At 53.5% G+C, this 17726-nt stretch overlaps 4 protein-coding genes across 4 annotated transcripts; 2 read left to right on the forward strand and 2 right to left on the reverse strand.

Moving 5' to 3' along the window:
- Window positions 1-1491: 1491 nt before the first annotated feature.
- On the reverse strand, window positions 1492-2797 carry BROUX77_002942 (uncharacterized protein; the record flags this gene model as incomplete). The annotated part of the gene is made up of 2 exons (XM_073747538.1): window positions 1492-2009; window positions 2125-2797. 2 exons carry the CDS (start codon window positions 2795-2797, stop codon window positions 1492-1494), a joined length of 1191 nt encoding a protein of 396 aa, XP_073608024.1.
- A 1642-nt stretch (window positions 2798-4439) lies between these two features.
- Window positions 4440-7485, forward strand: BROUX77_002943 (uncharacterized protein; the record flags this gene model as incomplete). Its single annotated transcript, XM_073747539.1, has 2 exons — window positions 4440-4683; window positions 4808-7485. 2 exons carry the CDS (start codon window positions 4440-4442, stop codon window positions 7483-7485), a joined length of 2922 nt encoding a protein of 973 aa, XP_073608025.1.
- A 2795-nt stretch (window positions 7486-10280) lies between these two features.
- BROUX77_002944 (uncharacterized protein) lies at window positions 10281-11778 on the forward strand (the record flags this gene model as incomplete). Its single annotated transcript, XM_073747540.1, has 2 exons — window positions 10281-10463; window positions 10528-11778. 2 exons carry the CDS (start codon window positions 10281-10283, stop codon window positions 11776-11778), a joined length of 1434 nt encoding a protein of 477 aa, XP_073608026.1.
- A 958-nt stretch (window positions 11779-12736) lies between these two features.
- On the reverse strand, window positions 12737-15541 carry BROUX77_002945 (uncharacterized protein; the record flags this gene model as incomplete). The annotated part of the gene is made up of 2 exons (XM_073747541.1): window positions 12737-15055; window positions 15125-15541. The coding sequence occupies 2 exons, from the start codon at window positions 15539-15541 to the stop codon at window positions 12737-12739; spliced, it is 2736 nt and encodes a 911-aa protein (XP_073608027.1).
- Window positions 15542-17726: the final 2185 nt, after the last annotated feature.

A 17726-nucleotide genomic window follows, 5' to 3' on the forward strand; every position in this document is an offset into this window, starting at 1 on the left:
ATCCGGTAATGATTTCGATTAGCCCTGGGTTCGATTCCCAGATTACGCACACTCACGGTATAGCTCATTTAACAATGAGCGTGTCATTTTGACTGACTCTTTTTTTTTGCAAGCCCGGGAAATTCCGTGACCAAATGCCCCATTACGGGAGGGCTTGCAGCCGCACAGCCGGAATTCGGCGTTGGAGCGTAGCCCTTGTCGCGAGAAAAACGATCCTGTCGTATGCCGAGAATACCTCGCGAGTAGACAGATAAATAAAGAATCAATCAATCAATCTCGAGAAGAACGAGAACGAGTGCCGAGATATGTGCGAGCAAAAGGAGGGGTGTTCAGGGAAGACAAGCCAGGTCTCACAGCAGGCTGGAGATAATGTGATTGGGGCTGGCTGCATGTATATGGCTGAAAGAGACCTTTGCCCAAAACGAGAACAAGAATACCACAGTTCAAGCCGCCAGTAGCTTTCAAAGGTCTTTGTATACGCTGGTGAATAGCAGCCTGCACGTATGTATGTACATGCATACATACATAGCCATAACCTACCAGCACTTGTACACCTGGCTGCTTATGCCCTCCATCGGGAGAAATCGCACTGACCATACCATAAAAGGACCACAATCACGCAAGTGTCTCGTTGCGAGTCGAGTCAGGTTCTGGATAAGTCTGGGCCTAGACCCTGAGCTAGGCTCGAGGCTCTGGGCTCTGGGCTGGCTTCAGGGTTGCATGACACAGCTTATTCTGCACGACAAGTGCGAGTTCATGGTTGTACTAGGTGCTAGTATACTACGACGTAAAACGTAATAATAATAATAACTAGGTGCTGGTACTTGGACACAAGTCCTAGTTGTAGCTATGCGATGGTATAGGTGATTGGCCAGGTCAGACAAAGAAAAAAGACAAAGGCAGAGCCTCCTCCCTCCTTAGCTCCCTCTTCTCCTTCATCCCGCCACGCATGCCCTGACGCTTAGGCTTGACAGGGTGCCGCATCCGGTTATCCGTGGTGAACTTCCGCTCAAGGACAAGCACCTAGCCGTAGCCTAGGCCTATCATTGGGGGCCAAAAACTTCAATGGGCAGCCAAGGTGACATGCATAACTAGATGGATGTGGGTGTGAATGCTGCCGCATCCAAGTACTATCAGCTCACCACATGTATAACCGCACGGGAGTACATGGGTTAAGCCGTCCTACTATACAAACATATGTAACCAGTTATACATGTATGAACATGGCATCAGCATTGCGTGTAAGTGTAGATGTACCAGATAAGAAAAATCAGAGTCATATGTCTATTTTCCCGAGTGAGGCTCTGCACGGGACTATGTAACTACCGCCTGTTTCTCGATGCAAGCCGTCATCTTTTAATTATCGCTATCAAGCCAACGTGGAAAGCAAAAAGAACAAAACCGAATCGCTCGTTTCAACGTTTTCAAACGTGCATGTACTGTAGGCCCATTGTGTCTCGTCTCCCTAATTGTCACCCCCTCCGTGTTTACTCACACGTGTATTCTGAGGTAGCGACCATGGCCCTCCAACATGTCCTCCTCAAACTGTGAGCCGCTCTGCTTGACCACCTGGTGCAGCTCGTCGAGGCTCTCTCCCGTCCAGCGGTCGCCAAGGGGGCCAAATTCGACAGTGTGCACGTTTGTGTGGCCCATTGCAGTCGCTCTGAGCAGATCCCACAGACGCGCAATTAGCTGCTTCTCAGTCCACTTATAGCCGCACTGTCCCACACACTCGTCATTAAGGGTCAGGGTGGTGAGGGATGTGGGGATGACATCAGCAATGCGTGGGGCTTCCTCGGGATACCATCCTAGTAGGGAATTTACCGACACGTCCAGCTTGTGCAGGCGCTTGAGGTTGGTGACGGGCTGGAGATAACCGCGCTCAAGAGGGAGGTCGGCCAGGTTGATGTTATGCGCGGGGGAGTTGGGGACGACGCCGAGCACGAGGCACTCAAGATCAGCGAGCTGCTCCAGTTTTAGCTTGGCGTAGTCTGGCGCGGGTTCTTGTTCTGCGGGTCGCGAGATTAGCGTGTTAGTGGATTCGAGAGCAAGCTTCGTAGCGAGACAGGGAAGATGTTAAGCGAGAAGAGATATTGCGGGCAGAGGGAAGCAGATTGCACGTACCAGTCACATTGCGGAAGTCGGCAAAGTCGAGACGGCACAGGCCCGGAGCTAGAGACAGCAACGAGGACACTCTGTGGTAGTCAATGTTGGCGCAGGAGAGCTGCAGGGTCTTGAGGCGCTGGGCCTGCGGCCAGCTGGAAAAATCAAACTCGTGGCGCGTGTAGTCGCCGACGACAATCTGCAGCGACTGCAGGGCCGGGAGCCTCCAGACATGAGCGACCTCGGTCAGCATCTGGCCGTGGGAGCCAAGATGGACCTCCTTGAGATGCGGGAAGCAGCTGCCGCGCTCCTCCATCTGGGCCAGGCGTCTGCCAAAGCCGGAGAAGGCGCCGTCGAGGCGCAAGCGCTGCAGGTTGCGCAGCGGCTCGATGCACTTGACCATGAAATAGTCAATGTCCTTGGCGAAGCGGCCGGTGTGGGTAAAGGTCAGGCTGCGCACGAGGCCGGCAAGGTGCGGGCTGTTGCGCATAGCCTGCGAGAACTTTTGGAAAAAGTAGTTGTCGCATTCGAGCACGACGTCCTTGTAGAGCAGAGGCATGACGGCCGAGTTCCAGGCTTTGCTGACATACATACAGTTGTGGAGGGCGTCGTGGGGGAGAAGCTCCCAGATCATGTCGCAGCACTCTGGCGGGAGGGCGGTCATGAAATCCTTGTTTTGTATCATGGCGGGCATGGCGGGTGTTGTGAAGAGAGGGTAGAGGTAATAGATGGGAGGTGGGAGGTGGGAGGTGGGAGCGTAAGAGTAGAGCGTGAGAGTAGAGAAGTGCAAAGATTAAGACGAGCAAGTCCTAGTACTAGACTGTCACTGTTGGTGATGGACGTGAATGAAGAATATGAAGGCCAAACACCCAATCGGCCAGCGAGCGAGCATCCACGCATATTTATATTCCAGGTCCAAGAAGCTCAATGCCGATATGACAATCTCACACGGCAAGCAATAGGAGTCATCCCAGCCCCGAATCCTCAGGCCAGGGCGGCCACGGCAGCAACAACAATGTTGAAAGTATACATCAGAGCAAGTTGATAAGGCGATATATCAGTCAAAAATGCCATGGCCTCACAGTAAATAGCGATAAATACAAAGAAAACATGCGCTTACGGCTGTGCTTCAGTGCTTAGTGGCCTGTTTCTGGTGTAGCTTAATCGGGGGGTTATCAGCACTTACAAGCACCGCCAGCGCGGCCTCTGATTGGCCAGGCCGCCCCTCAAGGCGGTCCCGAGCCTCTCACCGCGATTCTGCTCCAGGTTCCTCCTTCATGCCATGCCGGCTTTTGCCTGTCCGTTTTTAGCTGCATCTTGGCCTAGCCAGACTCTACTGCTCCTGTTCTACTGCACTGTATCTATGGTCTGGCCTTAATGGGCTTAGCGGGCCCAGAAGAGCCCACGGTGACTCTTCGTCTAGTCTCGGTGAGCCCCCCTGACTTCGCGACGAAAATAAACAGAGAGACAACATAACGCCAATACAGACAGGACGGACCCCAGTACACAAAGAGCTTGCATCCAAGTCAAACACACACGCCAAAAGGAAAAATGTGAGCCTGCCTGCCATGCCATGCTCGTCGTTTTCTCGGCGTTGGTCCTCTACCCGCAACATCTGTCTGATCTTTCCGAGACACCGATCCAGGTCGTGACAGCCAGATAATGAGCAACAGAGCAACAAAGCAGCAAAGTAACAGAGTACCCAAGTACCCAAGTACAGGCTCACTACATCCTGGAAATCATCCGATTCTAGAACGCATGGCAAACGAAGCGTTCGTCTGCACTAATGTGCAATGCAATGGCACGAATTTAAACCGGAACCGCCTTATTCTAGAATGAGTGTGACTGTGGACAAAGACTGTCCCTCTGCCCCTCTGTCCCCCCGTATAAGGCTCCGGCCCTTGGCCGTCGATGCTTCGTATGACTCGCCGGCTCAGCCGCTTTTCTATGCGTACCTGGGTGGCGATTGGTTGTTTTTCCATGTTCGCCACTATTTACACTTTTGAGCTTTTGCGTCGTGGTGCGACAAGCTGGCGCTTGACGCAGAGAGTGGTGTGATGTTGAACAATGCGTTGTTGTTGTAATATCAGCCCCTCGGTAGACCCTAACAATGACATCATGACCCTAGTGCATAACCCTAGCATTCTTCCTCCCCAGCCCTCATGCTCTACAACCCTTGCAGGGGCCACCCCAACCCTCGAAACAGGCTGATGTCAGCACCGAAGCTCAGTCCAGCTCCTACCTCAACATCATCATCAAGCCCAGTGTGATGCACCTATGCGCCCGCCCCGTTGAGGCCCAAACGACAACCACCTCTCTAGCACGCCTTGTCTACCATGTCATACCCAGCGCCAGTCATTAGCGATGGCTTCCCAGCCCAGACGGGCCTTGAGCTCGGGCTGGAGCAGATGGACCTCGACGCTGGCCAGTTGCCCATGTTTGTCGTGGAGCGCGTGCAAATGCAGTTCTCGATTGCTGCAGACTTTGTGGCCGCCCAGGTTGCGAATAACGTGCTGGTGCTGGCGCTTTCAAACGGACGCATTCTGCGCATTGACTTGAATAAGCCCGAGGATATTGACGGTAACTATTGGACTCCCAGATCCCCTCCACTCCGCGCTCTTGTTACTTGGCCCGAGATGAGCTTGCGACTATGCGCCTGTTTTTTCCTGCATCACTAACTCGTTGCTCTTCTGTCTCTATCTAGACATTGACCTGCCCAGAAAGGCGTCCGAGATTGGTGTCATCCGGCGCATGTTTCTCGACCCGACCGCCTCGCACCTCTTGATATGTACCTCACTTGGCGAAAACTATTACCTACATTCACAGACCAAGACGCCCCGGCCGCTGAGTCGGTTGCGGGGTGTTGTGATTGATAGTGTGGCATGGAATCCGTCTTTTCCTACGGCCTCAACCCGTGAGATTCTCATAGGCGCCGCCGACGGCAACATCTACGAGGTCTTCATCGAGACGTCCAACGAGTTCTACAAGAAAGAGGTCAAGCACCTCAAATCGCTCCACAAGCTGTCAGATGGGCCCATAACGGGCCTCTATGCTGACAGCATCAACTCAGAAACTAGACGAGTCATGATTAGCACGCAAGCACGGCTGATCCATCTGGTTGGCAAGACCGGGCTCACGCATGACAACGCCGGGTCCATCTACACGCGACTCTTTGAAACCGAGGAACCCACAATCCACCAACTACCAGACTCAGCCAACCAGATACCATCGTCGTCTGCGCTGATTGTCTCGCCCGACCCGCCAAACACGAATCCCCACGACAACGATGTGCACGAGCGCGTTTTTGCCTGGTTATCCTCACAGGGTATTTTCCATGGAAAGCTACTTCAGTCACCAGCGTCACAGGATCTGGGAAGCTACGTATACAGTGCATCAAAGCTGCTTTCACGATCACAGCTTGTTGAGGCGGCAGGAAAGAGATCCGGCCACGATGAAATTGACGCTGTGGCCTTGACACAATGGCACGTAGTCACCCTTGTGGGCACAAAAGTCATCATAACCAATCAGCTGACGGGAGAGGTTGTATACAACCAGGCAGTACTGGATGCTGGCGAGACGGTGGTTGGGTTCTCGGTGGACATACAAAAGAACACTTTTTGGCTCTTCACATCCAACGAGATCTTTGAGATTGTCGTGCGAGACGAGGACCGGAACGTATGGCAAATCATGATGAAAACACAGCAATACCCGGCAGCGCTCAAGTACGCGAGAACGCCAATACAAAAAGAGACGGTGGCAACAGCCTACGGCGACTTTCTCATGAAGAAGGGCGAGTACCTGGAGGCCGCTGATATTTACGGACGCAGCAACAAAGCCTTTGAAGAGGTTACTCTAGGCTTCATTGATGCCGGCCAGACTGAAGCCCTACGCAAGTATCTCCTGGTGAAGCTCCAGCTTTCGAAAAAGACAGCAGTAATGCAGCGCATCATGATGGCGTCGTGGCTGGTGGAAATCTACATGGCGCGACTCAATAGTCTCGAGGACGACATTCTCACGCAGGCCGAGCCGTCCGAGTCACCGGACGCCAGCCAGTCACAGGAGCTCATCAAGGCAGTGCGGAAGGAGTATGAGAGCTTTGTTGTCAGGTACAAGGACATTCTCGACCGCAAGACGGTGTATGAAATCATTGGCAGCCATGGCAGAGAATCCGAACTGCTTTTTTTTGCCGAGTGTATCAACGACTACGGCTACGTGCTTGCGTACTGGGTGCAACGCGAGAGCTGGACCAAGGCTCTAGGGGTTCTCAAAAAGCAGACGGACCCCGAGGTCTTTTACAAGTATAGCAGCGTGTTGCTGACGCATGCTGCAACGGACATGGTCGAGGTCCTGATGCGACACCCCGATCTGAAGACACGGCGCTTGATTCCAGCGATTCTCGAGTACAACCGAAACTACAAGGGACCGGTGGCACAAAACCAGGCGGTGCGATATCTACTCTACGTTGTCAACCAGCTCAATTCCAAGGACGCCGCGGTGCACAACACGCTCGTCTCGCTCTACGCCTCGAACCCCGGCAAGGACGAGTCGGCGCTGCTGGCGTACCTCGAGTCCCAGGGCGACGAGCCACGCTTCGACTCAGACTTTGCGCTGCGGCTGTGCATCGAGCACCACCGCACGCTTTCGTGCGTCCACATCTACACCAACATGGGCCAGTACCTGCAAGCTGTCGATCTCGCGCTGTCGCACGGCGAAATCGAGCTCGCGTCGGTCATTGCCGACCGGCCGCTGGCCAACCCGGCGCTGCGCAAGAAGCTCTGGCTGGCGGTCGCGCGCAAGGTTATTTCCCAGTCGAGCGGCAATGGGATCAAGGCGGCCATTGACTTTTTAAAGCGGTGTGACCTGCTCAAGATTGAAGACCTGATTCCCTTTTTCCCCGACTTTGTCGTGATTGACGACTTCAAGGAGGAGATTTGCGCGGCGCTCGAAGACTACTCGCGCAACATCGACGCGCTCAAGGCCGAAATGGACGAAGCAGCGCAGACGGCGGCCAACATCAAGCACGACATTGCGGCGCTCGACCAGCGCTACGCCATTGTCGAGCCGGGCGAAAAGTGCTACGCCTGCAGCCTGCCCCTGCTCAGCCGGCAGTTTTTTGTCTTTCCGTGCCAGCACGCCTTCCACTCCGACTGCCTGGGCCGCCGCGTCCTCGAAATGTCGGGCATGGCCGTCGGCTCGCGCATCCGCGAGCTGCAGATCCACGTCACCAAGGGCCTGGTCACGGGCAGTCGCCGCGAGGCTATGGTGGCCGAGCTGGACGGGCTGGTGGCGTCGGCGTGTGTGCTGTGCAGCGACTTGGCGATTCGGCGCATTGACGAGCCGTTTATCGAGCGGGATGAGGATCAGTCGGTGTGGGTTCTGTAGCAGGCGCGGAGGTGGTGTGGATGATTGATTATGTTTGGGGTTAGGGTTTCTTTTCTCATGGGTTTCAGTGACGGCATTCTATGTTTTTTTTAGGATTGGCCTTGGTGCTATCATGTATACAGGTTTGTGTTGAATATCATGTTTTCTCTTCAATTTTCATTTTCTTTTGCCTTCTTCATGTTGCTGTTCCATGTTTTATGTTGTCGATCTAAAGTTTTGTTTTTTGTCCTGTGCCGTTCGCTCTTCTTATATTAGCCGCCATGTTGGACGAGGGTTGTGATGCTGAGCTCGTGATTAGACGCGAGAGTTTAGTATGAAACAAAGTGAAAGCTGGGCTGCCTGATGATCTTTCTCTCTCTTCTTCAATATTATTGAGTTTGTTTGTGGCATAGCCCCCAACACTATGAGTTTATATGGAATAAACTAAGTCGGTGAATAGATAGGGGGTTGCCGTTGCCTTTGTGATGCTGCGGATGCGAGCTTTTGCCTCCCTGAACAAACACGCAGGCTAGTAATGAGAGAAAAAAGAAGGAGAAAACAGAGAGGCTGAAGGCCCAGAGAGTCAAAGACCCCAAGACGCCAAATAAGGAAGAGGCAAACCGCTGCAAGACTCCGGATAAAAAAGACGAGCCAGCTGGGCTGGAGGTCTTGGGTAGCACAAAGCACAAATAAAATAGTCTTGGTTCTTGGTCTTGGCATCGGCGTATCGAAGGGGGAAGTCCAGAGAGGCCTGGAAACGTGGCACAAACAGGGCAGGGCCTCTGGAGTTCCGGCTGGTGGAGGGTAAGACGCCGGAAACAAATACATAACCAACTCACTCGTTGACTGAAAAAAAAAAAAAGACAAGCTCAAAACATGTGTGACCGCCGGGCGGAAGATAGCGAAGCCGCGTTTCACTTGCTGAAACGAATAAAACGGGAAATAAATGAACAAAGCTGCTGATTCTGGAGCTGGCCAATCACAGTCACGGGCCTCGGGGGGACTAAAGCAGAGCCAATCAGCGCCCAGAATATATTGGGGCAGCTCCACTTCTTCCCGAGCGAGCGGCTGTCGTCAGTGCAGACTTTGGTGATGACGCAAGGCGCTGTGACGGGGAAAAAGAAAGCCAATAGCAGCAACGAGATATCCGGGGACGAAGACCAAGCTCGGACAGACGCGACGGCGCCAGTGAACGGTAGCGACGTTTTTTTCTTTTTGGGAAAAGAGAGGGGATATTAGGCAGTTTCTACGTAGGTTTGCATGCTCAGCATACGAAAGGCTCCCTCTGGCCCCCCCTCCCCGGTAGGCTTGGCAAGGCAAATCATCATGTTATCGTATCGTGACATTGTCGGAAGCACTGGGATCCGGCGATGGTCCAGATCTGTGGCTGGGTGGCACAAGTAGCAGTGGGCGAGTAAGCTTGCATCATCTACATACAGACACCCATATGTATGGATGGATGTACATGTCCACTCTGGCTCTTGGATGCCCGTGAAACAGCTCAAGCCTTTGCCAATGCCAATCAATCAATCACCCAACTAGACATGCGACGACGACGGAGCAACTCAACATATAGACGTTGGCTGTGATATAACACTGCCTTGAATGCCGCTGGGGGATGGAGCCAGGGCCAACAGTGCCCCCCCTCGCCCCCTGCCCATGTGTCACGACTGTTTCCCTTCCCGCAGCCAGGGCCAAGCGGAATGCCAGTAAATAGTCTGTCAGCATTGTAGCAGGCGCCATGCCGGACAATGAATGGCGGACGGGCTATTGGCTTCAGCTGGCGTGGCGCGGCGGCGGGCTCCCCCAGGCCAGCTGGAGGGAGAGCCGTGGGCAGCTGGCGGGCAGCTGCCCCGGCCCGTGTAAGCTGCAGATCCAGCCATGTCGCACGGGTCTCGACACCAGGCGTGGGCTTGTGTTTGATATACACTCGACTTGTTTGCGATTCGCCCCCCGGAGATGCAGCTGTATTTAGAAGTGCTCTCTGGCGCGGCTCGCTGACTGGCCCCAGGACAGACAGACTAGACTCTATGTAGCACTTCCAGCCCGCCAGCATCTTGCTGGTTGCGGCGAAGCGTGAAGCTGCCGCTGCTTCACCTGGTGCTTGATAGACAAACACAACACGCCCGGGGCATCTCTCTTTCTTTCTTTGTCTGTGTCTTTCTGTTCTTCTCTCGCTCCCGGATCCTCTGTCGTCTGCTCTCTTATATTCCCTCTCCTCTCCTCGCCTCCCTCCCCCCCCGCCTCTGCCTCTGCCTCTTTGTTCTGCTCGTCTCCAAAGCCCTGCCTCGTCATCACTTACACACCGGTTACGAGTCCTGCCAACGCCACCGACCCGTTCCAACCGTCTGAACGTACATTTTTTTTTCTCTTTGGTTCTTTTGCCATTTTTTTGTCTTACTTTTTTCTAATACATCTCAGCCCTTGATATATTTTCGTCTGAATTTTATTTTCTTTTTATTTCATTTTCCTTTTGCCCAAAAGTCGTTGTTCATCATTATATATTTATATGTCCAACTTGTGCTGCCTCCCTCGGCTTGCTTACACCCAACTTCAACACTAAGACCAAAATCACCTAATCCTCGCGTCAAAGAAGGCTTTGGTCAGCCGTCTTGGGAACACACACACTGCTGGTTTTTGGTCTTTTAGTCCGCTTTTATAAGGACTGCCCGCTGCCGCCACAAGAAACCTCGTGCTGCCGTCCTCTTCCACACCTCGTCTTGATATCTGCTTCAGCTGCCGCCCGGGCGCTTCCTTTTCCTACACATCCCCTGGAACCCTCTTAGCCACTGCCGGCACTTCACATCCCAGTCGCAATGTTACTCTCAGTAGTCTTCGGCGCCGCCATTCTCGGTGCCGCTGCCGCTCCCACAGACCCCAGTCCCCGGGCCCCGGCCCGCGTCGTCGCGCTCGATGTGCACCGCGCACCAGTCTCAAATCCTGTAAAGCGCGACCGCTTGCGCCGGCGTGGAACCGTCCAAGCATCTCTAGACAACCTGGTAAGTCTGCCTGCCCTTTGCTCAACTCAAGACAGCTGTCGGCTAACACGAGCCGCCGCTGCAGCAAACGCTCTACTTCGCCAACGGGTCTCTTGGAACTCCGGCCCAGAGCGTCCGCATGCACCTGGACACTGGCTCGTCCGACCTCTGGGTCAACTTTGAAGACTCTGCGCTGTGCCAGAGCAGCAGCGATCCGTGCGCCCAGTCCGGCACGTACAACCCCAACGCATCGTCGACGTACAGCTACGTCGGCTCGTACTTCAACATCACCTACATGGACGGCACCTCGGCCGCGGGCGACTACGTCACCGACACCTTCTCGCTCGGCGGCTCAACGCTCTCCGACTTCCAGTTCGGCATCGGCTACAGCAGCTCGTCCAGCCAGGCCATTCTCGGCATCGGCTATCCCGCCAACGAGGTGCAGGTCGGCCGTGCTGGGCTGGACCCGTACGCCAACCTGCCGCAGAAAATGGTCGACGAAAACCTCATCCCCTCGCGCTCCTTTAGCCTGTACCTCAACGACCTCGACGCCAGCACCGGCACCCTGCTCTTTGGCGGCGTCGACTCGGAAAAGTACGAGGGCGACCTGGCCACCGTGCCCATCCAGAGCCAGAACGGCGTGTACAGCGAGTTCCTCGTCACCCTGACCGGCCTCGCCATGGGCAACACCAGCCTGGCCTCCAACATGGCCCAGGCCGTCCTGCTCGACTCGGGCAGCAGCCTGACCTACCTGCCCAACGAGATTGCCAGCGCCATCTACACCTCCGTCGACGCCTACTTTCTCGAGAGCGAGCAGGTGGCCTTTGTGCCGTGCAATATCGCGTCGTCGGCCGAGAACACACTGACCTTTACCTTTTCCGGCCCGTCCATCACCGTCGCCATGGACGAGCTCGTGCTCGCCGTGCAGGACGTCCAGGGCAACGACGTGACCTTTACCAACGGCCAGCAGGCCTGCCTGTTCGGCATCGCCCCGGCCAACACATCCACCGTCGTGCTGGGCGACACCTTTTTGCGCTCCGCCTACGTCGTCTACGACCTCGACCGCAACGAAATCTCCCTCGCCCAGACAAAGTTCAACACCACCGCCTCCAACGTCCAGGAAATCGCCGCCGGCGACGCCACCGTCCCCGGCGCCACCGCCGTCTCGAACCCCGTCCAGGCTACCGCCGGCGTCGTCCAGGGCAGCCAGTCCGGCTCGTCCCAGAGTAGCGCCGCCGCCAGCAACAGCGCCGCCGCCAGCTCGCTCCACGCCATCGCGCTGAGCGTAGCCCTGGCCTCGCTCGTCGTTTCGGTGACCGGCCTCATTGCCATTTAAACGCCGCGCTGTATCGCCTTTGAATCTCTTTTTTTTTTCATGTCTCGTCTATTTTCTTTTCTTTTCTTATGACCTGTTTTATATCATCTCGTCGATACCCCGTCCTTTCTTTTGCTCTACGACCCAGCCTGCATACGCCAAATGCGTTTTTCTGTCTTGTTTTTTTGTCTTTGTTTTGTTATTCATCTTTCACATGTACATATGCAGCCATGCACAAATGACGGCATTTCCCTGCTTGTCCTTGTTTCTTTCTTCTACACGCCTCGAGATTTCGGTCGTGCGTCTGTGACGTCACGACACTCCCATTTCACATGATAATATTTGTACCTACTATACCACCCATTCATGCAAGACACCGCAGTCTTGGTTAAAACATGCTTCACAAGTAACAATAAAAACTTCTGTACGAAAATTAATTCCACAAGGCAAAGAAAAGGTTTCTAGAAAAAGAGAAAATATGTGATATTGCAGTCATTATGCTTGGGCTCATGAAAGGAAAGAGAAAATGACAAAAAAGGCGCCTCGCCAAGAAGAGAGGGCCACAACAGAAGACAGCTCAAATATCCGAGAAATCAAAACCAAGAAAGGAAAATGGAAAGAATACCGCTAGGACAGCATCAGGCCAAAAAAAGAGAGACATCTGATGGGAAAAGAAGTTCTGTAGAATTTGGCAAAACTACAGGCGCATTTTTAAAAAGAGAAGAAAAATAGAGAAGACTGATGACTTGCTCCCAGACACTTGTCCACCGAGTGTGGGACAAGCAGAAAATGGGGGACTGAGCGAGCGAGGTAGCCCCGAAATATTAAAAGTTAAAGACCAAAATTTATGTGTGGTAAAAAGGAGCGTAAGAAAGTTTGAAGGAGTGCAAGAAAGAAATAATAAAGGAGGGGCTAGTGAAGATTGTCGTTTAACACGTAAAAGGTAGAGAGGAAAGAAAGGCAGCCAAAGTTGTCGAGTTCAGGCAGCGGAAACAAGGAACTTGCTGAGCATCAGCTCGTCGGCATTGGGCCGCAGGTTGTGGTCAATTTCAAAGGTCTTGCCGAGGAACTCCTTGGCCTCAGCCGATGCCGTCTCGGGAATGGTGGGTGTCGCCTTGGCTCCGCCAATCTTGAAGATGGCTTGCAGCTGCGTGCAATCGGGGAATGGATGTGTGCCCGTCATCATCTCGACAACCAGGCATCCCAATGACCAGATGTCGGCCTTGCGCGTGTACGACGTCTGCCGCACCACCTCGGGTGCCATCCAGAACACTGACCCCTGGAGCGAGGGCCGGTTCTTGGCATTGTTTGTGCCGTTGAGAATGTTGGACGCCTCGATCTTCTTGGAGATACCAAAGTCCGAAATCTTGATGGTACCCTTGTTGTCGACCAGGATGTTGGCGCCCTTGATGTCACGGTGAATAATGTCCCGCTCATGCAGGTACTCTAGGCCCGTGAGAATTTGGCGAACAAAGGATCGCACCAGCGGCTCTGGCAGAGCGCCATACGAGTTAAGCATGGTCTGTACCGAGCCACCAGGCACGTACTCGAGGAAAATGTTAAGAAACTCGGCGGACGTGCCGCAGCCAAGGTACTGCACAATGTTGGGGTGTTTGAGGTCGCGAAGAAGAGAGATCTCGCGCTTGAGTGCATCAATCATACTCTTCTTTCGCTGATCAGTCTGTGACTGGGTTCCAGTAGGCGCCTGGACTTGTTTGACAGCGAGCAGCTCACCGGTAATAGCATGGAGAGCAAGGTAAACACTACCAAACGAACCCTTTCCGATCAGTGCACCCTTCATCCACTTGTTATCATCCCAAGATTCACCTGACAGGAAGCTTTGCAGTTCCTCGTCTATCTCCTCGCCGTCTTCATTCAAGGCTTCCTGGAGCTCTTGAATAGAGCCGGATCCAGATGCAATTGTGGCTGTCTCGTCGTTGTAGTAGCTGCGGCGCATCATGGTATGACCATCAGGGTCCGTCACATTGATGACAGTGGGCTCGACGGTGCCAGGAGGGTACTCCAGGAATGATTTGCGGTCCCCTGCTCCAGCTTCTTCAGCCAGAGGTTCAAGCACAGAAGAGGCTACCGAGTCGCGGAAATTACCCAGGCGCGACGGGACACGGGGCTTGTTGCCATTCATGCTGAGCCACGAATCGGCAATGGTAGGAATCGGAGGGGCATCCTGGATGCTAGAAGCAAAGCTCATTGTGCTGGCAACACTGAGACGGTGGTTGACACGACTCAAGCGAGTAGAGCGACGAACAGACAGACGCGCTGTCCGGTCGATATCCTCGCGGGCATGATCAGGGAAGTATGAGGTAAGGTCCGAGGTAATGAGCTCACTGGGAGGACGCAGTCCACCGAAAGGTCTCAATTGACTCTCGTTACTCTTGCGGCGCATAGAGGGAGGAACAGACACGTCGGCATCAAAACTAGTTTCAGAGCCCTTGGGGCTGCTGGAGGCATAGCGAGTGTGTGCCAAGGGACGCTGCAGACTCTCGTTCCAGTTTTCGCCAAGCAGCTTCTGTACCTTGAGCTGGCTCCGCTTGTTATCCTGAGTTTCGAGAGCACGTGTGTGAGTCTGTTGGGTTTCTTGAAATGCGATTGCAGCAGCACGGTCCAGTTCGGCTTCGCCAGGCTCTGAAGCAGAAACGCGGCGCAGAATCAATCTGTTACGCTCAGGGCGGGTTTGGTCCTTGATAATACGCCAGAGCTCGGTATCGCCAAGACGGCGGCATTGGCTTGGCTCAGGTTCTAGACCATTCAAAACCCAGAAGCAATAGTTGCGCTCATAATCCTCACGCAAAGCAAACTTGCGCAGAGTCACACGCATAACCTCCTCACAAGTGTTACAGTCTGAAATTTTGACAACCTTGGTTACACCTCCATTAGAGATCACACGAATCACATCCTGGCCTTGGGGAAGGCCAGCCATGAGTGAGCCGTCGAAACTAGACTTGTTGCGAATGTGGGCGTTGGCCAGTCTGGAAGGCATGTTGGCCTCGGGGGGTGAGCGAGTGCCATTGTAGCCAGGGTTGCCCCCAGGGTAGCGGCGAGACGCAGACGGGCGAAGGTCGGCTTGTGACGGAGACTCGGACCGGGAGATGGATTTGACAGCATCTGATGGAGCAAGAGAGTCCTGGTAAGAGCGTGAGTAGCGGCGGCTGGAGCTGCTATTGCTGCCAGTGTTGATGGTGCTATTGGTAGAAGACGGCACATGAGAACGAACACTGCTGCCGAGTGTAGAGCTAGCAGAGTGTGAGAACCGAGTGGTATCAACATAGCCGAACGAGTCCTGAGCGTCAGGGTGTTAGTTAAGAGGAGCTAAATACACATAACATGGTCTGTACAAATTATTGCTTACCCGATTGCGCTTCTTCTGGTTCACGTAAGTCTTTGTACGCAGCTTCTTAATGCTGAGAAAAAGACGTACACGATCACCAACTTTTTCCACGCCAATCTCTTTGAGCACATCCTTGTCCATTTCCAAGAGGTTCTCGCCGTTGATGTGGTTCTGGCGGAAGAGCATTTCGTAGTCACCGCATTTAACGGTGTGCAAGTACTCGCATACACGATCCTCGTCCCAGTTTCTAACAGAGTCGGAGCCATCGCCATCTGAGAACTCGGAGTTTGTGGGGCTAATGACAAAGGCATGGGTGGACGGTTGCATGGCGGCTGGGTGGCGAGCTGGGGGAAGGGAGGTGGTGGTGATCTGAGGGACCAGGCCGGTGCCGGCAGGGCCAAGGGAGGATCCGAAGGCTTTTTGCGTGAGCATGGCCATGGCTGTGATGTAGGGGTGTGGACGTGGTTGGGATAGAAAATGGCCGTGGTGGCGTCGCAAAGGGGGAGAGGCCGGAGAGGTAGGTCGCTCTTGAAGGTATATATTAAAGGCACGAGAAGGGTCGCGTCGATTCGGATTCGGCTCGGAAGCAGAGAGGAGGAGAGCGAAGATTAGATGAAGAGAAGGACAAAGACACAATGAGTATTTTGGACAACAAAAACAAGAATGTGATCGGCTCAGCCGTTCAACCAAGGACAGCAGCAAAGCTCACGCTACGAGCGCAGGCACAAACAGTGTGGCAGCTAAAGTAAAAAGAAAAAGACACGAAAAAAAGAGCAGAAGCACGACGCACAGCGGCAGCAAAAGCGAAAGCGGAAGCGACAACGCTCAGGCTCGGGCAGCGAGAATAGCAGAGAATGGCGATAGGTTGAGGAAGTGACGGATATGTGAGAAGAGGAGGAAAAGGACCAGCGACGATGGTTGTCGGGGTGTTGAGCAATAAAAAGGAAGAGGAAAATTATGGCATAGGAGCAGGTTGACGTCGAGTGGGTTTTAGTTTTGGGCTCAAAGGAAAAGATAAAAAGAAAAGAAAAGCGATAAATCAATTAAATGGGATGCAGAACAGAAAGGCGAGCAGTTGATCCTAGAGAAGGTCGATCAGAGAGAGAGAGAAAAAAACCGGGGGGGCATGAAGAGCACAAGAAAAACTTGCGGAAGACAAAATAAAATAAAATAAATTTGAATGAAAAGCCTACAAGGAATCTTCCCGCTTGGCTCCAGACGGCGAGCCTCTTGTTACAGCAGGCCGTTGTTTCGTCTCTGTTATTTTACGTGTGCTTTTGCGTCTGCGTCTACCTCTGCCTCGTGCTTCGCCGGCCTCGGAAACCAGGCACACAGCAACCCAGCAACCAGCTACAGCTTTCCCCGGGCTCTGATTGGCCTATACCCACATACGCAGACGGTATCACTGGCGTCTTGCTATGTTTCCAAGTGCAAGCATATACGTCGCCCCTTCTCTTCCGCCTCGTCGTATCAAGAAAAAGTTGGCTGAAGAAACTAACGTGGCGGACGAAAAGAAGCACAGCAACCTTTGGCTAGTTCAGCAACAACTCCAGCAAAACAACCCCACTCTGTGATTGAGATGCAGCAAGCAGTGCGGCTGATTGGGCAACTGGTGAATGCCCCTCTACACACCAGAACAAGCAGCCAATAAAAGTGGCCAAGCTACTTGCGCTCAGCACACCAACTCTGTCTCTCTCTCTGCCCGGCTCTTGGCCCCAGCGCTTGGAGTCCTTGAGCTTCTGGGGCTTCTTCCTTGGCTGCAGGCCTCTTGCCCCATGCCCCAACCTGTCTTAGGGTTCGTCGTCAGTAGGCGCCCGAGCCTTCTCTTATTTCCCCCATATATTTCTTCTTCTTCTTTGCTCTGTCCTCTGTGCGCAGTCTTCTGTGATTGGTCCATGCAGCGACCAGCTTGAAACAGATTGTGTTTCAAGATAACGATAGCTTGAGCCATGCTTATGCTTTCTTCTTCTTTCTTTGCTGGCCCCAACGCACAGACACCACGTCGACAGGGGGAGGACATATGGCCACCCGTTTCTGTGCTATGCTGCCCTGCCTTGCCTTGCCTGGTCTTATCGTCAGTTGATAAATCCATGTTCATCAGAGGGCAGCAGACAGAAGGCGCGAGAAGAAAAGAGGCCTTTCTTCTTCTCTGGCACTGATGTGCTCATATTCGCCTCTTATTTGACGATCTTTAGGCTTTCTGAAACACACTCCAAAATCGATGATTTGCCTCTCTCCCTGTCTCCCCTCCTCCGTCTTCCGATGTTCGTCTTGTCTGTGACGATTATAGTCGGCCTTGTTTCGTTCTCTGTGGTGCACAGCCAGCGTTCTGTTGACGAGTAGTTTGCCTGTGAAAACTGGCTAGTACACAACTGTGTATGTGCTCCGTCCTAGTATTGCCGATCTAATGATGCTGTTGCGTGGCTTTCCATCCAAGCAGCACGGGCTTGGTTAGTCTCGGGCCAAAGAGGCCCTGTTTTTTAGGCTCCCCAGACCGGCCTGTTTCCAAGTGGTATTGCACTATACTGGTTTGTTTCTAGGTGGGGTTTTCTCTCTATGTAAGGTGCTAGTGCTAGTCCCATAGGCTTGTTTCCTTGGGCGTCAAGCAGAGCCCAGGGTGTAG

The sequence above is a fragment of the Berkeleyomyces rouxiae genome (genome assembly GCF_048999995.1).
Source record: "Berkeleyomyces rouxiae strain 22BRR77 chromosome Unknown BrBRR77_ptg000002l, whole genome shotgun sequence".
In the NCBI taxonomy this organism is placed as follows: Eukaryota; Fungi; Ascomycota; class Sordariomycetes; order Microascales; family Ceratocystidaceae; genus Berkeleyomyces; species Berkeleyomyces rouxiae.